Source organism: Lepidochelys kempii, chromosome 7 (genome assembly GCF_965140265.1).
Source record: "Lepidochelys kempii isolate rLepKem1 chromosome 7, rLepKem1.hap2, whole genome shotgun sequence".
Classification (NCBI taxonomy): domain Eukaryota; kingdom Metazoa; phylum Chordata; order Testudines; family Cheloniidae; genus Lepidochelys; species Lepidochelys kempii.
In genome coordinates this window covers 24299286-24326946 of record NC_133262.1, presented here as the reverse complement: position 1 = coordinate 24326946, position 27661 = coordinate 24299286, and the positions used below count along the sequence as shown (strand labels likewise).

General features: G+C 55.2%; 1 protein-coding gene across 5 annotated transcripts in view; it reads left to right on the top strand.

The window, feature by feature from the left end:
* Positions 1-27661, top strand: part of CELSR3 (cadherin EGF LAG seven-pass G-type receptor 3) — a 71877-nt gene that overhangs the window by 19695 nt on the left and 24521 nt on the right. For 3 of the 5 annotated variants that reach the window (XM_073351416.1, XM_073351415.1, XM_073351419.1), the window contains exons 2-18: positions 1532-2164; positions 10379-10601; positions 11553-11668; positions 15245-15333; positions 15824-15981; positions 16449-16612; positions 17322-17447; positions 17945-18114; positions 18487-18672; positions 18953-19063; positions 19570-19738; positions 20201-20342; positions 21091-21211; positions 21907-22090; positions 22321-22422; positions 23478-23492; positions 27004-27098. In XM_073351416.1, the coding sequence (XP_073207517.1) occupies positions 1532-2164; positions 10379-10601; positions 11553-11668; positions 15245-15333; positions 15824-15981; positions 16449-16612; positions 17322-17447; positions 17945-18114; positions 18487-18672; positions 18953-19063; positions 19570-19738; positions 20201-20342; positions 21091-21211; positions 21907-22090; positions 22321-22422; positions 23478-23492; positions 27004-27098 (2804 nt within the window). The remainder of the gene's footprint in view (positions 1-1531; positions 2165-10378; positions 10602-11552; positions 11669-15244; positions 15334-15823; positions 15982-16448; positions 16613-17321; positions 17448-17944; positions 18115-18486; positions 18673-18952; positions 19064-19569; positions 19739-20200; positions 20343-21090; positions 21212-21906; positions 22091-22320; positions 22423-23477; positions 23493-27003; positions 27099-27661) is intronic. The other 2 variants (XM_073351418.1, XM_073351417.1) reach the window with 1 other exon arrangement.

Here is a 27661-nt window from a genome sequence, read left to right as displayed (position 1 = left end):
TGGAGAATTAATTCTCAAACTTAATGAGGACAGTTTAAAAGGCACCATTGCTGACTATTTTACTGTCAATCATTTGAAAAGTAACATCGTGAGGCCGCAACCCACGCTGCCCTACTCAACTGCCAGAGACTCAGCTTCCCTCTGACAGCTTCTGTGGTGGTTGTGGTGTGTTGTTAGTACACCGGTCGGTGGCACACTGGGAATTGTACATGCAGAGGTAGCGTAACAAACAGGATAATCAATATCCACGGCATGCATCCGATGAAGTGAGCTGTAGCTCACGAAAGCTTATGCTCAAATAAATTGGTTAGTCTCTAAGGTGCCACAAGTACTCCTTTTCTTTTTGCGAATACAGACTAACACGGCTGTTCCTCTGAAAAATATCCAGTTAAATACCAGTGTGGGAAGGGCTGTGCTAAGTGGGTTGTTCACACTGAACACAGTGACACCCTCCACTATTCAATGTATCAAAAGTTGTTGCAGAGACTTCTCTCTGTGTGCTGGAGTAGCCACAGAAATTAGGCCTGGCCATGGGGTTTAGGCCAAGCTTGGAGTGGGATCTGTGGAGCCCTGGGTACTTGTGGATAGGGCCCTACCAAATTCTTGGTCCATTTCGGTCAATGTCACGGTCATAGGATTTTAAAAATCACAAATTTCATGATTTCAGCTATTTAAATCTGAAATCTCACTGTGTTATAATTGTAGGGGTCCTGACCCAAAAAGGAGTTGGGGGTGGGAGGGGGGTTGCAGTCCTACTATCCTTACTTCTGCGCTGCTGCTGCTGGCGGCTCTGCCTTGAGAGCTGGGCAGCTGGAGAACGTCAGCTGCTGGCCCGGAGCCCAGCTCTGAAGACAGAGCCACCAGCAGCAGCAGTGCAGAAGTAAGGGTGACATGGTATGGTATTAAGTGTCAGAGGGGTAGCAGTGTTAGTCTGGATCTGTAAAAGCGGCAAAGAGTCCTGTGGCACCTTATAGACTAACAGATGTATTGGAGCATAAGCTTTCATGGGTGAATGCCCACTTTGTCGGATGCATGTCATCCGATGAAGTGGGCATTCACTCACGAAAGCTCATGAACCAATACGTCTGTTAGTCTATAAGGTGCCACAGGACTCTTTGCCGCTTTTGTGGTATGGTATTGCCACCCTTACTTCTGCGCTGCTGCCTTCAGAGCTGTGCACCCGGCCAACAGTTGCCGCCCTCTGGCTGCCCAGCTCTGAGGGCAGTGCAGAAGTAAGGGTAGCAATACTGCAACCCCCCTAAAATAACTTTGTGATCCCCCTGCGACTCCCTTTTAGGTCAGGACCCCCAATTTGAGAAACGCTGGTCTCCCCCTATGAAATCTGTATAGTATAGGGTAAAAGCACACAAAAGACCAGATTTCATGGGGGAGACCAGATTTCACAGTCCATGACGTATTTTTCATGACTGTGAATTTGGTAGGGCCCTACTCGGAGCTCTATCCCACTCATGCCCTCATGAACCAGTCAAACTGTTGCCGTGCTCTAATGTTTCCCTTGTCTCTTCTGCAGATGGGATCCACAGCGTGACAGCCCAGTGCGTCCTGCGTGTCATCATCATCACAGAGGACATGCTAGCCAACAGCATCACAGTGCGGCTGGAGAACATGTGGCAGGAACGCTTCCTCTCGCCGCTGCTCACCAGCTTCCTGGAGGGCGTGGCCACTGTGTTGGCCACACCCAAGGAGGATGTCTTCATCTTCAACATCCAGAACGACACGGATGTGGGTGGCTCGGTGCTGAACGTCAGCTTCTCAGCGCTGGCTCCCCGGGGTGGCCACTTCTTCAGCTCGGAGGAGCTTCAGGAGCAGTTGTACATGAAGCGCATGACTCTGACCTCCGTCTCCATGCTGGAGGTGCTGCCCTTTGATGACAACGTCTGCCTGCGGGAGCCATGCCAGAACTACATGAAGTGCATCTCCGTGCTCAAGTTTGACAGCTCGGCCCCCTTCATCGCCTCCCCATCCACCCTCTTCCGGCCCATCCACCCCATCACAGGCTTGCGCTGCCGCTGCCCCCAGGGCTTCACTGGGGACTACTGTGAAACCGAGATCAACCTGTGCTACTCCAACCCCTGCCATAACGGGGGCATCTGCACCCGCAGGGAGGGTGGCTACACCTGCATCTGCCACCAGCACTTCACAGGTAAGTGCTTGATCCCTGCTGAGGGGGAGGGGCAACGCTGTGTTGTGGGCAGGGCTCTGCCAGGCCTGGCCATCAGTGGGGAAGAGGGTCTCTGCTATCCCAGGATAAAGAGTCCTGCTTTCTGACCAGTCTTTGCCACACACCTTTCCAGCAGCAGTAATCCTGGTTCTTCGCTCTGTAAAGCAGTCTCCTGGGTCCTTCCCATCCCCCTCGCTCCTGAGGAATTAGGTGCTAGTGCTGCAGACTTAGTGGATTCTGCTGCTTTGAGTCTGTAAATGTCCCCTGGCTTGTGTTTTGCTGGTTTAACCAGGACGGGAGGCACTAGGTACAAAATGCTGTGGCCCTATGCCTGGCACCAGCCCTGACAAGGGAATCAATGCCAAGGGAGCTCCCAGCTCTATGGAGCTGTTTGTAACAAGGCTGAAACCCTTTGACTAAAGCAAAATGCCTTGTCCTAGCCTGGTATGTCAGGAAGTGGGGATTTCAGGGTTACCTCATGGAGAGGGGACTCTCTCCTCTTCTCTCAATCGCTTTCCCAGGGGCTGGGGAATGTCCATGGGATGGGGAGGAAAGAGGCAGCTGTTTCTGCTCATCCTCCCAGTTGCTCATGGCTGCAATGCCACAGATGTTCCAGGCTGGCAGACATGACACTCAGGTGCCTCCCACACATGGAATCCACCCTCAGCTCTGCAGTGCCTGGAGCTTTCCATCCTCAGCAGCCTCTTGTCCCTGACAAGTCAGAAAGTTTCATTTCACTTGGGGAAATCAAACTGCTGAGGAGCCTGCTCCTCTGAGCCATTGCTGCAGGGTGCACGAGGCAGCAGTCGGGACACTTGTGAAGGGGGCTCCAGCCTGTGACGGTCACACAGTGCTGCTGGCAGAGATGCCCAGATCTATCGCTCAGCTTCCGGCGCATCCCCCCAGCCAGTCAGTTTATCAGCATCTGGCAGAGCCACTCAGTGCATTTGGGTCCCTTCCCCCAGCAGGTGGGAGGGCAGGGAGGGAGTCATTCTTAGGAGGGGAAGTAAGGCTGGCTGGTGCATGGCATATTCCACAGGGGGAAATGTGGAGACCGAGCATCACTCCAGAACTGCCAGCACCCCTGCTGCTTGGGAAGGAATAGAGAGGTTGAGTTGTGCTGTCCATCAGGGAAGGAGATTCTAATAAGGGTGTAGAGGCTGCTGGGCTGAAATCTGTACCCCAGTACTGAATCTGTACCCCAGTGCCAGCCCCCAGGAGCATGAGGAACAGCTCGCACTGCAGGAGTGTGACCGGGACTGGGGAGCACTGGCAGAGCTGTGGTGGGCTGGGCCAGGTCTGGAAGAGTGGAGGTGCTGCAGGTCAGGAGTGAGGGGCCTTGCAGAGCTGTGTGGGGATACTAGGACTGCAGTAGACAGGGGTGCTTTTGGTCAGGACTGAGGGACATGGGAAGAGGTGCAAGGATTGGACTAGCAGAGGTGTTGGCCTCCTAAACTAGCCCTGTGCTTGCTGCATGGAGAAGTGGAAAGGGAGCCTGTGGCTGCTGGTGGAGTGAGGATCTCATTGGCTGGCTCCCAGGCCTGTGGCTCCCCTCAGCTGGGAAGAATTGCTGTGGGGGATGGAGGGTAGCAGATGGCAGGGTTGTGAGCAACTCCTGCATTGTGGTTACTGGTGAGATAAGCAAAGTCAATAGTAATTAACCCCCAGCATTTAAAGTGTGAACAGACATTAGCAGAGGGGTTAATGAGCTCGTTTCTCTGTCACTTCCCGCCATCTCCCCATCCCCCACAAACAGCCGGGCAGGTAACAGGACCTAGTGCCGGGTGGTTCCCTGCTCGGCTCTGGAAGCCCCAAGGAGACAAAATGGGAAGAGGCAGCTTCCCCCTCACCCTCCGTCCCAGGTTCTCTCTGTCCGTCTGCTTGTCTAAGTGCTTCCATGGCCCTTATCACCTCATTTCCCAACCCCTATCGCCTGCTCTGTCACCTGAGCCCAGCTCTGAGCATTATCCCCTGGGCTGGTCAAAGCCTTGTCAGGGCTGATCGCCATGGGCAAGCATAGCTCAGCCGGCGAGTAGGGAGAGGGAGTGTCAGCCTGCTGGGAGGGCCTGGCCGGTAGCCTGGGCCAGCCAGCACCTGTGTGCACACAGAGTGCATTGCCCTGCCAGGGTGTGTGCAGCAGCCAGAAACTGTTGCAGATTGGGCCTTTGGATGTGAGCAGGGCCAGGCCAGTGCCCAGGACTCGCCCCCTCCTACTCCTAGCTCTGTTCCTTCTCCCTCAAGCACAGGGTTCTCATGGGCTGTCCATGGCCCATTGCTCTCTCCCTTTCCTTCGCAGGAGCGTGTTTCCAGCCTGGTTACACACCCATCTGGATAGGAGTCCCTCCAGGTCTTTCCAGGACCTGGGCCTTCCACTGGGCTCTGTGCTCCCCACATTGGTTTGCTCTTGTCCTGACCCTGTGAGCTTTAATGACCCCAATGACCTAGCTCCCTGCATGCTGATTCCCTCGGAGTAATGAGTTGGGGACTCTCCTGGATCGCTGTGCACTGGGAAGGATGCTGGGGTGGCCCTGGGTTTCTGTGCTCACTAGAATCAGGCTGCTTGCCCCACAGCATGTCGCCAATATGATGTAGCCCTATCCCATTCGAGGGCTGTTTGATTTGTGCCGATATGTGTCACCAGGGGAGGCCTGTGCGATGGGCCCAGGCTAATCCTAGGCTGAACGTCAGCACCCAGAAACGCATTCTGGGGATGGCCCTGGTTGTGCTCCTTCAGCACAAAGAGGGTGGGCTAGTGTTGGGAGGGAAGTGAATAGCTGTTGCACCTGAGTTCCCTGAAGATGAGACAGGTATGGGGCGGTACTCCAGAGGCAGCCCTGGGTGGGTGTGGGGGACACTTGCTGTTGTGTGGGGGAAGGGCCAGTGTAGTAGATACCACAGAGGAGAGACAGACCAAGAGGGGAGAGTAGAGAGTCCAGGACTGCAAGCCCTGGGCTCTGAGGAGCTCTGGAACCTGTGACCACTTGAGGAAGAGGGGAGGAGAGTGAGGACTTCCCAGCCCTCCAGTTGGGATGAATAAAACATGGCTGCTGCTTCCTTCCTTCCACCCCCCCTCCTCCCACAGTGCCGGCTCAGAGGAATACATTACTGATCCCATCAAAGGGAGGGAGGGTGCTTTCATTTCAGAGACAATGAAAAATGTCTCTGGTTCCCTTGGGTGCATGGCTGCCTGTTCCCAGATTTAAAGTGACAGGAACTCCCCCTTTGATAGCTGCATGGATCAGCCTTGATCTGTGGTAGAAGGGAAACACAGGGCGGGGGAAGAGAGAACAGGGGGCTGATGCTGCAAACCTACAGCAGGCAGGGCAGGTGTGTGTGGGAATCCCCCGTCCTCGCAGCGGGGTGCTGAAGAGGGCTCCGACCCGGTTTGCAGTTTGCAGCTGTGGGGGCTTAGACTGCAGATACCAGGATGTGGGGATTCCCAAGGGGCATGTGGTGTCTGGCTCCACCCCTCTGGAAAGGCTGTGAGGTTCGTCCTGAGCGGAGGCACAGTGCAGGGACAGACGTTTCCAGATACTGTGTGGTGTGGCATCATTACAAATATAACCCGGCTGAAAGGGGCGGTGGCTGGCTTGGGGGCGGGGCACTAGACATAGTACCTTCCGCGTCCAGTGCTCCCCTTCCAAGGGGGGCTCAGGTCATTGGGCCTGGCTGTTCCAGGGGCTGGAGGAAAGAGACAGGGCCTTTCACCTGCAGGCCACCAGCTCCATCAGGTTCCAGGCCAGCCGTAGCTGTAATTGTGGCCATGGCCAATGTGAATTGAGTGTGCGGTGCCAGTCTGGTTCCTGCAGGATCACACGGGTCAGTGCTAATCACCCCCTGTGGGGAAGCTCATACCAGAGAGGCCATGGAGAGTAAACTCCTCACCTCTTGGGGACAGAGTCCCTCCAGGGCAGGGCTGAGGCACACAGGCAGGGCAGCATGGGAGGGAAGCCTGCCCTACCACTGCCTGGCCTATGCCCACTCGGTGGGTAGATAAAGCTGGTGCTCTCCAACCTGGCACCCTGCACCAGTAGGGTCACAGGCCCAGCTCCTCCCACGCGGTTAGGGTCCGAACTCCCACTGACGTCAGTGGAAGTGAAAAGCCTAAATATCTTTGGAGGTGTGGGCCAACGTATTCAGAGACCTTCGCTGGAGCTGTCCTAGGGCAGCACTCTGGGGATTACAGGGTGTTTTCCCTACGGACAAAGGGAGCCTGTCAACCTTCGCCATCCCAGGGTCCGGAGGGATAGCTCAGTGGTTTGAGCATTGGCCTGCTCAACCCAGGGTTGTAAGTTCAATCCTTGAGGGGGGCCATTTAGGGATTTGGGGCAAAAATTGGGGATTGGTCCTGCTTTGAGCAGGGGGTTGGACTAGATGCCCCCTGAGGTCCCTTCCAACCCTGATAGTCTATGACACTGAGAAAGAAGTTTCCTGTTGAGGAAAGGAGACCCAGCTTCCTCCATTAGCTATGTTATACTGCGTGCCGGTGAGATGCTCCACTAGCAATGCTGCAGGGCACGGCCATGAGGGTTTCTTCTGAGTGGAACTGATGAAACGAGTGCATGTGAAACCGAGGGACTGGAGCGCTGAGTACTGCCAGGAAAGGGTGGGCAAGAGCTACTGAAGCATCCCACTACTGCTCGGCTCATGCACCTCATCCCCTACTAGTCCAGCCCTCGGCTCTCCCCATATGGCTCTGCTGATGCCTCACAGTACTGACCCACAGATCCAGCCCCCTCGTGCAGCAGGGGCCCCTTCCAGCCTCCCTTGGGCAGAGACTTCCAGTTCTGTCAGAATTGTGAGCTGGTTTTCGTATGCAGTTAGGCTGAGAGAGCAGGACTCTTTGCATTGGTGACCCGAGCAAGCTTGTGAACTCCGGTCTACAGGGCTACGTGTGCAGTAAGAGCCCCAGTAATTACGAGTTTGAAGGTGTTCTCAGCCATGCCATAAAGCCCGTATGCTCCGGGAGCTAATGAGTATTGAAATAGAGAGGGACTCGTCCCTTCTAACCCTGGGATCCTGTGGTTCTCCATTCCCTCTCCGCAGCCACGGGTAACAGAGAGAAACCCTAGTGGAACTGACATTTCCTACCTCAGTGACCATGGCAAAGAGTTCAGCTTGCTGAATGATGGCGCAAGTGTGACCTTAGGGCCCTGCTGAAGTTCCAGCCATGGCCTTGAGTGGCAGGCAGCGCCACCCCGTGGCCATGCAGGCAAATGATGACAGTGCATTCGCTGTTGTAGCTGTGGGTATTGGAGATAAGGTAGGTGAGGTAATATCTTTTATTGGTCTGACTTCTGTTGGTGAGAGAGACAAGCTCTCGAGCTTTGTGTAAGTGCAAAAGCTTGTCTCTCTCAGCAACACAAGTTGGTCCAATAAAATACATTACCTTACCCACCTTGCTTGTCTGACAGCGTATGCACGACAGACCTCAACATACAGCACAGGAAGCAGAGATGGGAAAAGACCCGTTAGGTCATGCAACCTTTCTCCCCAACCAATGCAGGATTGCTGCCCCAATCCAGTGTTCCAAGCCAAAGGAGGTTCCCTCTAAAGACAGAGAGGAGTTCACTCTCCAGAGTGTATGCAGTCCCTGGCCTTTCTACTGGGCCTGCTGTCAAAAAGTTAATCTGATGGCATTTACATTGGTGGCTTATAATGAATACCCCAGTCCATTAGGCTAATGGACTAAAGCCAGGTCCTGTTACCTGGTTTCCTGGCTGTGGATTGGGTTCCCTGTGGATAACCCAGGTTCTGTTACTCCGGGGCACTAACCCCATTTCATCTCCTTGCTAGTCCCTTCATGGGAGCAGTAATGTGTGCCCTTTACTCCTCACACCACAGCCAAAGCAACAGATTGAAATAAGGAAATGGGATGGCTTCAGTCAGTGCCAGCAAAATCTGACTGTGTCAATTTGTTCCCCTGCTGTTCCTGTCTTTCCTTGCAACGCCTCAGTTCTGGCCTGAACTACCCCATTCTGCTCCAGTTGTGGGCCTGCACACTATGCAGCCAATGAAACTCGGTCCACACCTGCGACATCCCTGATACTCTAATTCTGGTCCCAGCAAAGCTCTACTCATGTATCGCAGCCCAGACCTGCAGCCTCCCCCCATTACATTCTTGGGACTCGACCTAGCCCTGCCGATGTCCCTCACTTCTGACCTGCAACCTCCCTTTTATCCAGGCCCACTCTTCTCCAAGCAGAGACCCCTGGTAGCTTCTGGGCTGTGGACAAACATCCTTTATGGACTAGGCTGAGGACAGCAAACTCATTTCACTTATAGCTGTGAGCTCTGGGCTCTGGAGGAGTGCTGCAGCAGAGTGAAAGGCCTTTGCAGTGTTTTACTGGCTTTTACAAAGCATTTCCATCTGCTTGGACCTTTTTGCTATGCAATAGACTAACCTGTTAGTGCTTAGTGCCAGGATGTAGGACCCTGTGGTAGCAGGGGCTTTGATGTGGGAAAAGCTTTGGGAATCTCCAGGCCGTAAGTGCCCATCTCACCCGGAGCAGAGAGGATCTCTAGTGGCTTCCAACTAGGGGGTAAGATCAGATTTGCTGGGTCCAACCACCAGCGAAGCCTGGCCAGGTGTGCAGTGGGGTCAGGTGCCTGCAGGGATCAGGTCAACTCCCTGCACTCGTGCTCCAAAGGGAAGTGCTTGCACTGAATGAACTCTGTGGAGTGAGGCACATATGGGGCCCAGTTCACTGTGTCACAGTCCCTGAGACTCTCTGCGTTAGGGGGTTATGACTTGGGTCTGGGCTCATCATAGGAGGAACCCTCTGACCTGTCTCAGCCAGGCACCAGGTCCGTCCCACAAGAGGAAGAAGGGAGGATTTATGAGAGGCCCTCTGCAGTTGAGGGCGAGGGGGCCAGATGCAAGCAGGAGCTGGGAGGCACTGTCTGGAGATTCATCTGTCAGGGCTGCTGGGAGGTGGGTCGTTGGTGAGCAGTACACATCCCACTCCAGGCTGTTCCCCTCTCCTAGCCTATGGGGTTACAACTAGCATTGGCAGCAGTATTGGCAGCCCAGAAGGCAGATGTATTTCAGCTCAGGGGTGGAAGGACTGAAACCCCAAAGGGACCCCCCCTGCAACCTCCGTGATCCCATTGGGCTGGAGAGCCAGAGCTCTGGGAGGTGAGAGGCTCACCCCTGTGGCGATTAGGAAGGGTGAGGGACAGCCTTGTGCAACTGGGGAGCAGCTGCCTGCAGGCTCTGCTGCCCACACTGTCCTGACCTCGCTGTGGCACTGTTCTCTGGACTGTGCTGGATCTGGGGCAGGAAAGCCTCTCCGGGGACTGAAGGCAGCAGGCAGGGCTGGGAAACATCTCTTCCTTAGGGACGAGGCTTTGGGTGACAGCTGAGCCCTGAGGCCAGGGTGAGGAGCAAAGACCTGCCTTGTGCCTCTGCTGAGATCTGGAGGGAGCTCTCTTAGCTCGGCGGGAATCCTCCTGCAGAGCTCCGCCTGTGCACCTTGCACCCACAGCTGTGCCCAGCTGCCTCAGGCCTAGCAATGGGAAACACTCAGCCTCAAGGTGATGGAGCTGGGCACCACTGCGATGGTGCCTCCTGGACACGTGGCGACCTTTAGGTTTCGCCCTGGTATGTGAATTATGCCCCTCCACTAAGGAGCAAGAACAGACAGAGCTGCAAGTCCATCATATTCCCGCAGGGGGCAGAGTTACAGGCCTAAGGGGCAGGTAAATCCTGCCCACCCAGAGTGCCCTGGCCGTCCTTGGGGCATGTCTGTCCTGGAGCCACAGGCAGCGTGTCTCACACACACGGTCTCTCAGTGCATCAGGGCAGGACTGGCCAGCACTGGGGAGCAGGGAACTGCACCAAGGCTGATGGACCCAATGTTGTGTGACTCACAGTCAGGGAGGATATTTGGCCAGCTCTCATGCTAGGGGGATTCTTTACAGGACCTGGGAAGGGCAAAGTGCCCAAGCCCAGGCCCACCGTGGGGCCTGGTGCTTGGGGAATGGAACTGGGGTGGCAATGGGCTGCTGTCACATGCTCGTGCAGCTATGGGGAAGGGAGACCTGTTCAGCTGGCCTCCAGCCTGGCTGGTTCCTGTCCAGACAACTTGGGGGCAGTGACTTCCGTCCCGTACTGCTGGGAGCCACAGTCTGGATGGGCAATGCTGGGAGCCTGGTTGTGTCCTGAGCCCCTTGTTCCATTCTCTTCCCCAACAGGTGACAACTGCGAGGTGGACAGCCGCTCGGGGCGCTGCCTCCCTGGCGTGTGCAGGAACGGCGGCACCTGCACCAACTCTGCGGATGGCGGCTTCCAATGCCAGTGCCCCTCCGGGGGCTTTGAGAAGCCCTACTGTGAAGTCTCCACGCGCTCCTTCCCCCCCAAGTCCTTCATCATGTTCCGTGGGTTGCGCCAGAGGTTCCACCTCACCCTTTCCCTCTCGTAAGTCCTGCTCTTCCTTCTACGTGAGTGTACTTCCCCTCGAGGGGGTTGGCGTGGGTGCCCAGGGCTCTGCCAAAGCATCTGGGACCCACCTAGCCCAGGACTCTCCCAGCCCAGGGCCCTGCCGAAGCACAGGGCCCCGGGGTGGGGTGGGTGTCAATTTATCCAGAGGCCCCTGTGAAGTGCCTAGGGCCCACCAACTATGGGCTGGGCCCTGGGCCCACCCGTCCAGTGAATTGCTGAAGTGCCCAGAGCCCTCCCCACTGAAATGCCTTGGTCCTGCCCAGCCGCGGGGCCTATGAAATACTTCCATTGCCCTCTGTAAACCCTTCACTCCTGGGATTTGCAGGGAAACACTCTCTCCAGATATTGCACTCAGCACCCCCTCTCACACACACCCCCGCTCCTCTTTGGAGCCCTGCTGGTAGAGCTGCATGGGGCCCTGGCAGGCTCTCTCTCACCAGAGGGCCTCTCAGTGCTTTTAATCAAGGAGTTTAACTGGAGTAACAGATGTGCCAGCTGTTGCTGTGATTTCCTATTCTGCTCGAGGGGGCATTTCGCCCTGGAATACCGTCTACTGTTGTCCCCAGCCTGCCCTTCCTCTGGAGGGTGCCCCAGGGAAAAGATGCTGAGCTTACACCTCCTCCTCAGGTGTGTGTTCTGGTGTGAGTATAGAGCTCTTCTAGCAGGGAGTTCATTCACCACTTGGAACCACCGGCCAGAATGTGCTTTTGTACTGGTGTCCAGGTCTTCCTGCAAATCACTGACCGCTGCGGAGTAAATGCACATTGCTGTGGGTAAATGCACTCTGGAAAGTATTGTCCCTGGTTCCCGCTGAAAGGGGGTGGAACGGCTGGATCGGTTAATTCCTTGTGACTCTCTAAGGGGCACTGTTCCCTCCGCACTCCCATGCGCCAACACTCAGGATCTGTGCTCTGCTCTCTGTGTCAGGTTCGCCACGCTGGAGCGCAGCGGCCTCTTGCTCTACAATGGGCGCCTGAATGAGAAGCACGACTTCCTGGCCGTGGAAATCGTTGATGGGCAGGTCCAGCTGAAATACTCCACAGGTGCGTGTGCACGAGAGCCTCTCAGCGCGTGTGTGAGCGTGGAAGAGAGGGGGTGTGTGCACAGAGGTCTGGCTCTGAGAGTGGGCGCGCATACCCGTTTGTGTGTTTGTGTGGCATCCATCAGAGGTGTGAGCGCAGAGGTGTGTGTGTTTGCGTAGGATTGTGTGTGTGTGTAGGAGCATACACTGGGGATGTGAGTGTGTATGCCTGCATAGGAGTGGGGGGGTGTGTGTGTTATCGCCATTGAAGACAGTGGAGGGGGGTGTATGTGCACGTGTCATTGCCGTTGAAGGCCGTGGGGGGGGGGTGTGCGCACACATAGATGTTTAGAGAGCTAAAGATCACTTACATTCCAATCAGATGAAAGCTGAAGGCCCGTGAACACCCATTTTTGCTGCTGTGCTCTCCGGATAAAGGGCTCAGCTCCATGAGAAGGAAAACGTGCTCTACATTAAAATTGATGCCTAACATAGACAAAATAACATATGGTCCAGAAGCCCTAATTTCTGAGCAGTGGTTTAAAGCCAGCTCAGCACCCTGCATGCCAAGATACCCAACCACATTCCCTTTCATGGGTTTCAGCAGGCGCAGTAAAACACTTCACAAGCAATTCAAGCTCAGCAAAGCCAATCAGCTGCAAATCAGCTAATGTACAATTACCAAAGGAAACGGCTCTCACCTGTGTGGCTGTAATAGTCTCCGGATGGTGACCTCAGCTGCAGGCAGGCCGCTCTCCCAGTGGAAATGCAAGTGCAGCAGCTCTAGTGCTGCTTAGATCTTAGCGGTAGAAAAATGCCAGGGAAGCTTGATGGGGTTAGATGTATGATGGGCTGCGAGTGTCAGTCGTGTGCAGACAGGGGTCTGTACGAACAGGGGATGGGAGGTCAGCTGGGCTGCTAGGCTCCTCTTTTGCCTCTGCTCTGGGTGACTGTGCTTCAGGTCTGTTCAGACATATCTTTTCTACCTGCTTGCATCCTGCGGGGATCTGGGCAGGCATCACCAGCCCCTTCCTGTGGTGTCATTATCTATCCTCTCAGGCCCAGCTCCCTTGATGCTGTTCATCTGCTCACTAGTGCTCTCCTGAAATGGCCGAGTCCTTAGCTCTCTGGCTTAGCTGCCTGAGAGTGCAGAGCAAGCTCATTCCTTCCTCATTTCAGTATCCAGCCAGCCTCTCGCTGTAGCTCACACCACTAGGTAGCAGGGGCTTCCTTCCTCTCTTAAAAATAACAGAGAGCTCATTGTAATGTCACTGCCTCTGAGTGACCTGTCTGTGCATCAGCTCTTTTCGTGAGGGCCGCTTAGTGGGAAGAAGGCCAACAGTGAGAAAGTTTGGAAGAACATTAATGTGAAGGTTGGTTTCTTTGCTCAGGCTCCTGCCGGAGAAACACCAAAGCAAACACATTTGCAATTCAGGTGAATCAAAGAGCAACACTCAACACTGTGACCAGGGAGGCAGTGACCCAGCCTGTTATGTACTGATACATGCAGGGTGACATTTTTGTCTCTGATCCATCTTCTAGGAGGAGACGTTGAAAACATTTAGCCAACAACTGGGGGTTAGTGAACATAACCTCTTTTGTTGACCAATTGGCGAAGGTTCAGGGAAGAGCCATGAGAATGATTAAAGGATTGAAAACCTGCCTTATAGTGATAGACTCAAGGAGATTCATCTATTTCGCTAAACAAAGAGAAGGTTAAGGGGTGACTTGATCACAGTCTAACAGTACCTACGTGGCGAACAGAAATGTGATAACAGTGGGCTCTTTGATCGAGCAGACAAGGTATAACAAACTCTAATGGCTGGAAGCTGAAGCTAGACAAGTTCAGACTAGAAATAAGGCAAAGTTTTTAACAGTGAGGGGAATGAACCATTGGAACAACTTACTAAGGGTTGAGGTGGATTCCCCATCACTGGAAATGTTTAAATCAAGATGGGATGTTTTTCTGGAAGATCTTTTCTAGTTCAACCACAGCTATTGGACATGAAGCAGGAATTAATTCAGGGAAGTCCTGTGGCCTATGGCATGCAGGAGATCAGATTAGATGGGTCCCTTCTGGCCTGAAAATCTATGATTCTCTGTTGTTCCTAGTGGTCCAGGTGGGTGTTTACTCTGGAGTGTGTGTGTATGTGTGTATGTGAAAATGACATGGTGTGTGAGGGGGTGTTAGCCGACGGCCAAGGATGTTTGGTGAGGTGCCAGCTATGCCCGTTTATACCATCCGTGACTTTAACCGCTAGGACGCACTGTCCCTTCACGGCGGGCAGCCCGGGCTAGGCTGACGGATGCCCCAAGGTCTTAACCACCCGTGACTTTAACTGCTAGAGCTCAGAGCTCCTTTGCAGCGGGCAGTCAATACTGACTGACAGGTGCCCCAATGGCAGCACTAAGAGCCTCTCCACACCCGTGACTTTAACTGCTAGAGCTCAGAGCTCCTTCGCAGCGGGCAGCCAGGATTGACTGACAGGTGCCCCAAGAGTTTGCCCCGTGGAGGCGGCACAACTCAACGCTAGGCTCTTAGTACTCTCACCTAATGGCCAGGCTTTAGAGCCAAAACGGCTGAGGTTCTTTAATTGTGTTGGCTGCTTTACAGTAAACCAGAGAAAACAAGTCAGGCTTATGCACAAATGGTTACCAAAATTTATTAAACTAGATTCTAATCATGTGGTTACAAAATTGCTAGTGCCTACTTATTTAAATGTAGAGATGTTACACACACAAACAAGTTACAAAACTGAAGCCACAATCCCAAAGAAAGAAAACAAAGTATAGAGCTCTATTTCAAAATATGTGTACACTAAAGATAGGAGATCAGGTGTGGGTGCTTCTTACCCTCCTTGCATCTCTCGATTCCAGCGGTGCCAAGCCAGGATCGGTCACTCAATTCCGCGGAAAGACGAATAAGGGACAAGGCGTAGGGACCCTCTTAGCTGCAGAAGCCTTGGGAGGCTGTCACTTATCTGACCAGCAGATAGACAGTGAAAAGCACTCAAAAGTCATGGTGCTGTAGGTCCCCTACTTATACCTCTGTACTCCTTTATTCTCTTTCTCCTTTCTTATGCCAAATTGAGGCTGGTCTGTCGGGGTGACGCCAGCTTTCGCAAGAGTAGTTTACACTTGCAAAGGAGAGAAACAATAAGTGTCGACTACTGGACATTTCTTTTATCAGGGTAAATATTTTCCCAACTAGGATGTTGGTGTGTGTGCATCACGCTATTTAGTTGGGGCTAAGAGCCATGTCTGTCACAGGGCCTCTGCCTGCTGTGAGCTTAATCGTTGTATCTGTTCCCAGAGGCACATTGTAGCAGCACACCTGTGCTTTCACAGCTTCAAAGGCTGTGCTGGAATATATGTTAAGTGCCCTGTTCCTGCTTCCTCCAGTGTTTCCAGCAATGCTGGTCTGAGGGGGGGTGGGGCTGGCTGTCTGGCTACAGGGGGGTGTTTGGGTGCATGGGGGACTGTTTGCAGGGAATGAGTGTGGCCCTGTGGATGCATAACTCACAGCCTCGTCACTGCTCTGCTCCCTCCTGCCTGACCGCGTCTGTTTTACAGTCTGTAAAAGTGTCGTGCTTTGCAGGTGAGTCGAGCACCCTGGTGACCCCGTACCTGCCGGGGGGTGTGAGTGATGGGCAATGGCATACAGTGCAGCTCCGCTACTACAACAAGGTACGTGCCCCCTCTTGTTTTCTCTCCCTGGGATTATCCTGTTTGTCCCACTGGCTGCAAGTCTGGAATTGGTGAGCTGCAAACACTGACCAGGCTTCCCCAGCAGGCACATTTTGCGGGAGTTGAGCAGTGCTGAGGGGCTGGGGATGTCCAGGCTGGATGTTCGGGACAGGAGGCCCTCAGTTCGTTAGGGAGGTCCCTGCTGTCCTGCCTTCCAAGCCTTGATTCAGCTTTCCAGTTCTGAGATTCTCCTAGCCAGGAGACCTGTCTTCTCGCCTTCTTTGTCCTACTGATAGGCTTCGTCGCCGACGGGAGCTGGGTCTAATTTTTCTATCTTTGTGAAAGTAGAAGGAATGCAGGCAAGGGGGCCACCCAGAGAGACCTGCAGATCTGAGGCATGTTTGTGCCATGCACATGGTGTGTCCCCTTGTGCTGAAGGAGCTGGTGCTGAGGGAACCCCCCTACTAACTCCTTGGTTTTTTGGTTTCAGCCCAAGATTGGCTCCCTGGGGGTGGTGCAGGGGCCTTCCAAAGACAAGGTGGCCATCCTGATCGTGGACGAATGCGATGCATCAGTGGCGCTGCAGTTCGGCAGTGAGATTGGCAACTACTCCTGTGCAGCAGAGGGCACGCAGTCCAGCTCCAAGAAGTGAGTGTCCTGAGGGCCTGCTGCTCACGGCGGGGGGTGAGGGACTCAGGAACAGTGATAACCAGACTAAAAGGGAGCTCTGAGCTCCCCAAGTCCTGGCAGGAGCTCCCCAAGTCCTGCTCCCACTCAGTGTATACTCCACTTGACCTGGGAAAGCTGGGCTGCCATGGAGCCAGAAGTCCCCTACAGCCCTGGTTGTCTCTGGTTTGTCCCACATCCTGCATGCCTGGCTGGCAGGACAGTGTCAAAGGTCTGGCATTAATGCATGATGGCATTGCCACAGAGCCTGAGCATGGAGCTTCCACCTCTTTCCCCTGGCTATGGGACCCAGGATGGGGCCTCAATTATTGTTCCCATGCCCAGCGGGTTATAACAGCCTGCTGCTGCACTGAGGGGAACTGACCAGTGTAGTGCTGTGTGGGGCCTGGATCTCTGCACAAATGCCTCTTACAGGCCTCTTCTCACAGGTCCCTCGACCTCACAGGGCCCCTGCTCCTCGGAGGGGTCCCCAATCTGCCTGAGAACTTCCCAGTGGCCCACAGGGACTTTGTGGGGTGCATGAGAGACCTGTACATCGACAACAAACGGATCGACCTGGCTACCTACATTGCAAACAATGGGACCTCTGCAGGTAACAGACGAGTGTGTGGTGCCTCTGCTCTGTACCAAGGCTGGCAGCCCAGGACACAGAATCCTCTCTCCATAGACAGGGCTGCCCAGGCCCTCATAACAACAGCACAGGTAGCACCAGCTTCCCTGCAGGACCCCGACCCTTTCCAGGAAAAAGAGAGAAACTGGCCTCCAGACCCCATGCAGTTGTGCTGATGTTCTTTGCGAAGTAGACGCCTCTGCTCTGCACAAGGACCTGAACAGACAGGAGCTTATTTCGCACCTCATTAGATAGTCCAGACCTGGGCCAGATTCCAGCCAGGATCTTAGTGGTGAAAGACTCCTGATCTCACGAATAGCCCTTGTTCTCACCTCAAATAGTGCTTCGCCATGCTGCACCATTCAGGAGCTTTACATCCGGTAGCACATGTGGGGACTGCAAAGTCAGCCTGTCCCTCGGGGGCCTAGGTGATTCCCTGGCAAAAGTCACTCTAGCTCTGAGCTGCCTTTTCACGCAATAAGGGGCCCTTGTTCCTGGATAGGCGGGCAGAGTACGGTGACTGTGTACTGACAGGGGCTTAGAGAACTCAGCCACTGTGTCCACCTTTGGTCACTCTGAGGAGCTGCTGAGATTTCTCCCCCATCTCAGTGTTCAGGGTGCTGGGAGGGGAAGGTCAGGGCTGAGCCATTGCAAGTAACAGTCCCCTCCTCTGTCTCTGCCATGTCCCCAGGATGCCACACCAAGCACACCTTCTGCGAGTCCAACCCCTGCAAGAACGGTGGCACCTGCTCAGTGGGCTGGGGAACCTTCTCCTGCGAGTGCCCTGTGGGCTTCGGGGGCAAGGACTGCAGGCATGGTGAGTGAGCCCTGCAGAGAGGCAGGCTGGGGCACACCAGCGACATGTTGGCCTGAAACTGTCCCTGAACATTCTGGTGAGAAGGAGCCGGGGAGGGGTGGGGCTGAAGGCCCTGCATGGACTTGTCCATGCGTCAGTGGGATTCCCTTCCACAGGGGTTCCCCACCGGGGCCCTGCAGTGTGTGGTGTCACCAGCCTTCTATTTCACAGAAGGGAAGTAGCCAGTTGCCCTGGCAACGGGTGCAGTAGGGATTGGAGAAATAAATACATAACTCCACTGAGAGGCTGGCGCCTCCCGGGAACGGCAGTACATGGAGCTTCCTGCCCCGCTTTGGCAAGAGGCACAGCTGCGCTCTGGCCTGCTCAGGCCCTGCAAAGACTGAGCCATCTAGTCTCCCTTGCCAAATGAAGTGTGAGTGAAGGCCCTGGGCAGGAATCAGTGCTCCTCACATTGCTCCAAAGCTCCACCGGCCTCATGCTCCTGCTTTCCCTTCCAGCCATGCACCATGCTCACTATTTCCATGGCAACAGCATCCTTTCCTGGGACTTCAAGAATGAGGTGAAGATCTCCATACCATGGTACGCGGGGCTGGCGTTCCGGACACGCCAGCTGGACGGGGCACTGCTTCAAGCTCATGCCGGCCAGTACACCACCATCCTCTGCCAGGTACTGCCACTGCAGCCTCAAACACAGCATGGACAGCAGGGCCTCCCGTGCTCTCCTCCTGGCTCTGCAAGGAAAGCCTGCTCACTGAATACAGAGGGAGCCTGACACCTGGTAGCTCCATGCATGGGTCCAGAAGCAGCTACTGCAGCTTGGGTTTGTCAGGGTTGCAGCAGTAGGGCTGACACATTATGTGTCACAGCAGATTGCTGGCTGGTGCAGAGCTGGGAAGTCTTTCAGGCGGGCTCCTGGCTGAGCTGGGGACCCATCCCCATGTACAAAGCACATGTGAAGAGTGATGGGGAGGAAGGGGAGTAACCTGAGCTGGCTTGGGCCTTGATCATCACTTCTGTTGCTGGCTCCCCTTCTCCTCAGCTGGACTCTGGCATGCTGTCCTTCACGGTGAGTAGAGGCTCTGGGCATACCATCAAGCTCCTCCTGGACCAGATGCACCTGAGCGATGGGAAGTGGCACGACCTCCAGCTGGAGCTGCGGGATGTTCGCAGTGGGCGCGACGTGCGCTATATCATCACTGTCAGCCTGGACTTTGGGCTCTACCAGGTCTGTAGCCTCACACCCCCAGCCATGGGGATCACTCGGGGGGGCTGGGGAACAGAGTGTGAGGGCTGGTGTCCTGTAATCTCTGACTCCATCTGTCTGTGTAGGTGCTGCTACTATGCTTCTCACTGGCCTCCGGGGTAGCTGGGCATGTACATCTCCATGTACTTGGCTAGATCTCTGCACAGTAGGGTTGTGTGGAGTGGGAAGGGAGTCCGGTGACCTGCAGATTTGGGGTCTGGGAATGGCATGTGAAGATCCTGTTTCTTGGCCTCTTTTGCAGGACACAGTGGTTGTTGGAAATGAGCTGCATGGGCTGAAGATGAAGCATCTTCACATTGGGGGGATCCCAGGGTCTGGCGAGGTGCAGAGTGGTCTGAAGGGCTGCGTACAGGTGAGTGCTCAGCTCCAGCAGCCTCCCACGCTGGGCGGTGTTCAAAGATGGGAAATTTGAGTCCCCAGACCTAGCTGCAGAGGCTACTCCCAGAGCCCATTCCAGATGCACACAGAAATCCAGTCCAGGGCCCTCTGCTCCCAGGGGCTGCACCCAGAGCCCCTGTGGACATGCTTCAGACTTGAGCACTCTGCATGGGGGGCTCTGGAAGAACAGAAGGTGATCACTGGGCAGAGCAGCAGGATGTGAGCAGGAGGGAAGGAGAATTGATGGGAATAGCCTGGCAATGTTTGCTGGGTGACTCTTCAGAGCCCTTGGGGAGCTCGGTTCTAAAGTAGCACCTCTCAGATCTGCAGGAGTCAGCCTCCTGCAGCCATAAGGGTGGAGCCAGGGTCCCTCCCTTAGAGCCGAGCTGGGTCACCCTGGCCAGGCTCCTGTTACTGAAGCCCTGAGCCCCATTCCCGAATGAACCTGGCTTTACCATGTATTTCTGACTTGGTTTTCAGGGGGTGCGCCTAGGTGACACGCCCTCTGGGATGGCATTACCTAAGCCCAACAGAGCTTTGAACATGGAGGCAGGATGCAGCATGCCCAACCCCTGTGACTCCAGCCCTTGCCCTGCCAACGGTATCTGCAGGGATGAGTGGCAGAGCTACTCCTGCGTGTGCCAGCCAGGTAGGGCCCATCCAACAGAGCGGCAGGCAGCTCTGTCTTCCTTTCACTCCCTGTTCCCCTTTTCTGTTCTCTCTCCATTCTGTTTCTCTTCCATTCGTTACTTCTCCCCTTTGCCTGGCTTGTCTCTTCTCTCTCCTTCTGCCACCACTCTTCAGGGCTATTTCTACACACAGCAATGCTCCCTTGGGCCATAGCACTACGAGCAATGGCTCACTCCGTAGCTTGCTCACCTTCGCGAGGCTAAAACCCAGTCCTGGCCAGAGGCTGGAAATCCCTTTAGAAAGCGGCAGGCAGAAGTTTGGTTGGTCTGGCTCAGTAGAGAGCAAAATGCCCTGGGATCCACCTGAATAAACGCCATCTCCCTCTGGCCTCTACCCCAGCACGACTGGATTTTCACAGTGTTTCCTTAGGAAGCCATGGGGGTTCGCTCCCTGTTTTGAAGGTCTGTGTCTGTCCTCTCAGGATACTACGGTGGGGACTGCGTGGATGTGTGCCACCTGAACCCCTGCAAGAATAAGTCAGTGTGTCGACGGAAGCCAGGCTCTCCCCTTGGCTACGTGTGTGAGTGTGGAGGAAACCACTTTGGGCAGTACTGCGAGCACAGGTGAGCCCAAGGGCAGCTCTGCCTCGGCAGGACTTGGCTCTCTTCCCAGCAACAGTCTCCAGGCCCCTCACAGGGATCCTGGTGCTCGGAGGATGTTGGTGTTTAAGTCGGGGTTTGGGATCGGCCACTGCTTGTTACTGCCCTGCTGAGGTCAGACTCCTTCCTTTGTAGCATTACCGATGGCTAGTGGGGAAGCAGCCGTGAAGGAGGGTGGTGACGCTGGGTGAAGAATAGGCTGCTGCAGCAGATGTGCTCTAGCACTAGGCGATTGGTCCTGTTCTGTGTGTTCCCTCCCCGGCTCTCCTGGGAGGTGGCGCTCCCCCTCTGGCCAGTCACAAGAGTGCACTCATTGGTTCAAGTGCAATGACAGGCGGGCTGGCTTTAAAGGAGAGATGGGGGCTCCTCTGGGATCTCCCCTCCCTGTGCCCTACTCTGCTTCTCTTCAGAGACCCCATGTGGCTTTTTCTCTCTCTGTGGCTGAGGGAAGTTTGAATCCATCTCTCATTGGCACCCATCAGTGCTGCTCTGAATATTGTCCAAGTGGGGCTGCTCAAATCCAATGCAAGTCCTTCCTTCCAACCCCAGCGGGGAAGCCTGCTGCCTGCCAGGGGCGGGGGCCAAGCCTGGGAGCCAAACTCTGCTCCCAGGAGCTCATGAGCACTCACAAAGTGGCCATGCTCCTGGAAGGGGTGTCAGGGCACGGTGCGTGAGAGAAGGCTGTCGGGTGATTGTGGGTTTCTTTCCTCAGGGTGGATCAGCAATGTCCGAAGGGCTGGTGGGGGAACCCGACCTGTGGGCCCTGTAACTGCGACGTGAACAAGGGCTTTGACCCAGACTGTAATAAAACCAACGGGCTGTGCCACTGTAAGGTGAGGGGGCAGCTGTGCAGACATACCCCTCATCTCGCCCACCCTCGAGCACCTGAGCTGTGGCCCTCTTCCCGTCTGCCTTTGTCAGTGGCCTCCTCCGTCCTGTAGTACTCTAGGCAACCACTATCTCCCCTGTTCTTCGATGGCCCGCACCCCTTGCACACGTCCAACCTGCCAGCACCATTCGTAGTCCGCTGGCCCTGCATGACTCCGTGACTGGCCAGCTGGAACAGAGTGTGAATTCCCGGAGGGCCGTCCTTGCTCTCCCGTGGAAAGCTGTGTTTCAGTCCCCCTGCTGCTGGGGAGCCTCACAAGGAGCGGAGGGGAGAGGGAAGCGGCAGGCAGGTGGGAAGTGGGGCGTACGTGCGCACAGAACTTGGGGGACCTGTCTGTAAGTTGGGAGGAAGCTGGAAGAGTCCCAGCATGTGCTGCTTTGCATAGGATGCTGCCACACCAACCTGGGGCTGGCCCTGATCCCCAAGCTGGGGCTGTGTCAGCCAGCGCAGTGCTAAGAAGCTGACATTTAGGTGCCTATCTCTCTTGCTGTCTGGCTGGTCCCCCTCCCCTTCCCACTGTGTCCTTCCCCGTCTTACCAGGGCCCTCACTCATCCCCTCGGGCCCTTCCCCTGGCCACCCTGCTGCTCCCCCTCCCATGATTCATCTGTCTCACCCCCTTCCCTGCCCCTCTCCGCCAGGAGTTCCATTACCGTCCCAAAGGGAGTGACACCTGTCTGCCCTGCGACTGCTACCCCATTGGCTCCTCCTCGCGCTCATGTGACCAGGAAATGGGCCAGTGCCTCTGCAGGCCCGGAGTGATAGGTCGACAGTGCAACAGCTGTGACAGCCCTTTTGCAGAGGTGACGCCAAGTGGCTGTGAGGGTGAGTTTGGAGAGACATGTGTGTTCTGCATGGGACAGCAACCTGCGGCCAGAGCAGCATGGCCTGACTCTGAGCTCAGGCACTACACGCTTAGGGACGGTGCCAGCCAAAACTCCCCGGACAGTCTCCTGGGGCACTGCCCCTGATCCCCTCCTGCGGGACACTCTCCTGGGACAGAACCCCGCCCCTCTGCTCCCGCTTAACTCCGGCTCCTTCATTTCCATTTGCAGTGCTCTATGACGGCTGCCCTAAAACCCTGAGAGCTGGTGTCTGGTGGCCTCAGACCAAGTTTGGGCTCCCAGCTGCAGTGCCTTGTCCCAAAGGCTCCTTGGGTAAGTGATCCTCATGAGAAGGCTGCAGAGAGGGACATGTGGCTGGACCCCTAGAGGGAACATCCTGCCACGTCGATCAGCCTCAGAAAAGTGGAACCCCCCCTCAGCCCACAACAAGGTTCTAAATCCCCGATGGCCAGCTCCTGCTGCTAGCGCTGCCCTGGGCAGTCAGGAGGAGCTGCTGTGATTGTCAGGTTTGGAGCCGTGGAGGCCTGTGTCTCAGGGCTTTGAGGTGCGGAGAATTGTTGTCTGAGGGGAAATGGACTGGAAAACAGAGAGCAGGAGGAGCTGTGAGAGCAGAGGAGATCTTCACAGACCCTAGTCCAGACAGAGAGGTGGGGCTGCAACCTCACAATGAGATCCAAGCTCCCCGACCAGAGCTTCTCTGGAGGTCTTCTCAACACAGCCAGGAGTGCAGGGGCACTTCTGTGAGCAGCCTAGATGTACGCCCAGAAACATCACTCATACAAAAAACCCAGGAACATCCCTTCCCTCCAGCCCCACCTATCATGGCATCCACTGCTGACTGAGCAGATGCTGCTGGCACTGCACCCTGGGACGCAGAGGAAGGTTCTGCACCCACAATGCCCTGCTGCTCACTCCTCCTCCTCGAATTCAACCCTAGTGCAGAGAGCCAGAGTCCCAGTCAGTTGTAACTGCCACCGTAGGGCGGAGGAAGAGAGCAGCAGCCCAGGCCATTGAGATGACATTCAGCACCTTGAAGCAAAGATGAGTCAGTGCAGAGTGGGGATCTGATGTGGCCCTGTCAGCCACACTCCGGCCCAGCTCCCGAGCGGGCTTCAAAGGCAGCCCCAGCTAGAGCGCGTTGTAGCGATTCAGCCGTGGCTGACTTTGGAGAGTGCCACATGAGAAAGGAAGGACAGCGACCTCCAGGCCAGTGGGAGATGGGAATCACTGGCTTCTGGGAATCCAGGGCAGTTCAGCCCCTCCCCTCCTCCAGACATTTCCTCAGGGACGTGCGTTCTTCTCCCACTCCGGGTTTCAGCTCCTAACCATGTCGCTTCTCTTCCCCGTTTTCACTCCCTCCTGATCAGGTTTGCGGGGTGCAGGTAAGGACCCGGTGTTGTCCCGTTTCCCTCACTATGTGTTGCAAGGTCCGCTCTGCGTGGCTTTCCATTCCCCTCTCACTGCCTGAGACACCCGCAGACCCCATGCTTCCAGGGCTGCTGACTGTGTTACTAACGCTGCACCTCGCATTGGCTTCCTTATACCCATGTCCGCCCTCGATTGCCTTTCCTATCCCTGAGCAAACTAACTTGCAGAGATTCGACTGCAGCCAGACTCTGCTCCCCCCTCTCTCCCACCCCTTTATGTCTTGCTGCCTTTACAGTGTATCGTTTGCTCTGGGTGGCCCAATAGGCTGCGGTGCGGGGATCTCGCAGTGCTCCTGTCCCTGTGAGATGTGTGCCAGTTTGCAGTCAGCCTCAGCGGTGGGCTACTGAGGAGCTCACTTGTTTAGGCTTTGAGGGGGAAGGGCTAGTAACTGTAGGAAGAGGAGAGTAAGTGCTGTCTGCTCTGCTAGCACCTGCTGCTGGTTGGTTCGCAGGGTGCTATGGGCATCAAAGGCTAATGGGCACTTCCCTTCAGACCAGAGGAAAGGAGCTGCCATCTATTGGGGAAGGCAGATGAAGGGCCATTAGAGAGTCCATGGAAAGAAGTGGCAGTAGGAGGACATTTGCCCTGATCAAGGTGGGGGCCATGTGTGGCCGAGGCAGAGGATCTTTTGGGGTACACAAAGAGCAGAAACAAAGGCACAGCTGTCAAAGAGGAGCTCTCTGTGCCTAGCAGGCTGGCTTATGGGCCTGGGGCCAGAGCAACTGGGAATCACTGCAACCCATGACCTAGCTTCTTCATGGCCCATGTTCTCGAAGTAGAGTGGCCCCAACCCTACCTCTAGGGTTGCCAGTTGTCTGGTTTTCAACCGGAATGCCTGGCTGAAAAGGGACACTGGCCGCTCCAGTTGGCACCGCTGACGGGGCCGTTAAAAGTCTGGTTGGTGGTGCAGCGGGACGAAGGCAGGCTCCCTACTGGCCCTAGCTCCGCGCAGGCCCAGGAAGCGGCTGCCAGGTCCTTGTGGCCCCTTCGCGCATGGGTGACCAGGGAGGCTCCACGCGCTGCCCCTGCCCCAAGTGCCAGCTCTGTAGCTCCCATTGCCTGAGAACCGCAACCAATGGGAGCTGTGGGGCGACGCCTGTGGGCACGAGGGCAGCGCATGGAGCCTCCCTGGCCACCCATGCGCCCAGAGGCTGCAGGACCAGGCGGCCACTTCCTGGGAGCCATGGTAAGCGCCGCCAGGACCCTGAACACTCTCCCGCACCCCAACCCCCTGCCCCAGTCCGGAGTCCCCTCCCACAACAAACTCTCTGCCGGAGTCCGCACCTTGCATCCCCTCCAACACCATGCCCCAGCCTTGAGCCCCCTCCTGCCCCAGGCTGGAGCCCCCTCCTGCCCCAGGCTGGAGCCCACCCCCACCCCAGCTGGAGCCCTCACCCCCACACACACACCCCAACCTTCTGCCCCAGCCCAGATCCCCCTCCTTCACCCCAAACCCCTCATCCCCAGCTCCACCCCAGAGCCCACACTTCCAGCCAGATTCCTCACTTTCCCATACCCCAACCCCCTGCCCCAGCCCGGTGAAAGTGAGAGAGGGTGGGGGAGAGCAAGTGACGGAGGGAGGGGGGATGGAGCAAGCAGAGGAGTGGCCTCAGAGAAGGGGCACGGCAGGGGCAGAGACTTGGGGAAGAGCCGGGGCAGGGGTGTTCGGTTTGGTGCCATTAGAAAGTTGGCAACCCTACCTATCTCACATGCCATGTCATCAGTTCACCCTTCTGGGTGGGAAGGGCCATTCTCTAGTTAGCCCATCGTAGAGGGAGCCATGATAAAGGAGCCCAATGACCAAGAATGTTCTGCAGGATCCTACCCAAAATATGGCAACTCAGCGAGGCCACTGGGATTGTTACAGGGATTGAGGCTCATTCTTCTGCTGAAGGGAGGGCAAGAAGTAGAGAACAGGGAGAATGGGTCCCCCTTTGCTGGTTGCTTCCACCACTGAGCCCCTTCTGTCTCTGGCCTGGTTGGCTGGGTTGATAATATGGAGGAGGAGGAGAAGCCTGTAGGGGAAGATAGCAGTGATGATGATGATGAAGGGGCTGGAAGGCTGAACATGGGAGCTCCATTGGGCCAGGAACTCCTGACCTCTCATCCTGGCTTCCCCACCAACCCGTCTGACCTTGGGCAAGTTGCTTCCCCTCTCTGAGCCTCAGTTTCCCCATCAGTAAAACTGAGATAGTGCCATTGACCCTGCTGAGGGTGGGAGGCGCATTAGTCACTGTGTGTCTAGCCCCCTAAGTGCTGAGTTGTTGTTCTGCTGGCGCTGCCCCTGTTCGAGACATTGACGTGGGCAGTGCTGGTGCCACTCATGGCAATTGTGCATGGTGAGCTTCATATGACAGCTAGGTCAATGGGATGTGACACTCACTGGCATTAATGATGCACTTGCTGCTGCTGCTGATCATTGTGCTGCTTTTGGGATGGGTAACGTGGACCCTGCTGGGGGGCTGTTAATGAGGGTATTGATTGTGTGGGTGGTTTTTAAACAGAACTGGTTGATAGCACATATATTATTATTTATATTCTAGGAGCGCCGAGGCTTCAGCCAGGATCAGGGCCCTACTGTGCTAGGCACTGTCCAGACACAGCGTGAGAGATGGTGGCTGCCCAAAGAGCTTATCATTTAAGGACTTTCTACACAGAGAAAGCTACCAGCATAACTACACTGGCATAATTGTACAGCTTTAGCTATACAGGTGTAACTCCCTGTGTGGACACTCATTCCAGAATGTGTGTGGCCACCCGGGGAGATATACTGGTCTAACTAAACCCATATAATTACACCAGTGTAGTTATGCCAGTAAACTTCCTCGTGTCTCAAAGTTCTAAGCAGACAAAGGCTGTGAGAGAGAGATGCAACATCCCAGCAGGGATTTCAGTGAATGCAAGCACCAGGCCAGGTGGACTGGGATTTGTCAGTCATGTCTTTCGTCAGCTGTGGGGGTCCGGTGAGCACTGGGGGAGGTACATACTTGTCTGTCAATATGCAAAGGTGCATAGAATGGAGCCCCGATAACCTCGTGAATTACATTGCTTGTTATTTGCTATTCATTATTCCCCTCTCTAAAAGTCTCATCCAGTCAGCTACACCGTGAAACACGGGTAACCAATCACATGCCACAAATAGGAAATAACTGAAGGGAGCGGCTTCTAAACAACCCAAAGTCTGATCATGATTTTTCCCAGTTATTGGGTGAATTGTTATGGAAACTGGAACTGTTCACAGAGAGACTTGCCAGTGACAACTCCCAGATGAATGCGAGTTGAATTCAGAATGGGTAGTTCAGCTGGTCCCCTTAGCAATCCAGGGCTTTGATGTTACTTCCCGGTGCTGTTCTGAGTGATACTGACAGCATGGTGGGTTAGGTTTGGGAATGGCACTGTCCTAACGAGCTGGGAAACTGTGTCCTGCATCTCTGAGTTTTGAATCAGCAACGCCTCTTCTTTCAGGTGCAGCAATTCGCCACTGCGATGGAGAGAGGGGTTGGCTGGAACCCGATCTCTTCAACTGCACATCGCCTGCCTTCAAGGAGCTCTCAACACTGGTAACTGCCCTCTTTACTCCTTCCCCAGGCTGCAGCTCACTGGGAGGGGGTAGCTCTTGGAAGCTACATTTTCAAAAGAGCTCAGTTCCCATTTAGGCCCCTAAATAAGGGCTGGACTTTCCATAGTGCTCAGCAGCTACCCTGGTGAGACTCGTGGCTGGGCTTTCCACAGTGCTCAGCACCCACCATGCACCCAACATCAACATTTTCAACATCTTTTGAAAATCCGGTCCCAATTATGGGTGCTGAGCTCTTGAAAATCCAGCCCTAGAGGGGACCAGAACATGACCCTGTTTCCATCAGGAGCCCCTCTCAATACTTGGATCCTCCAGACCTGCCCTTCCTTGAAATAGGGATTTAATTTTAGCCTAATTTGTCAGACTATCACAAGCACAAACTGCCCCTGATGGATAAGTGCATTAATCCCAGCCCAGTATTCGAAGAGAAAGCATCAATAATCCCAAGAGGGCCACAGGATCAGATGATTCAGCATCCTCCGTTTCGACAGCAATAAATGGTCATGCAGCCGCTCTCTCACCACCCTCAGCGTGTTCATTTTTAAG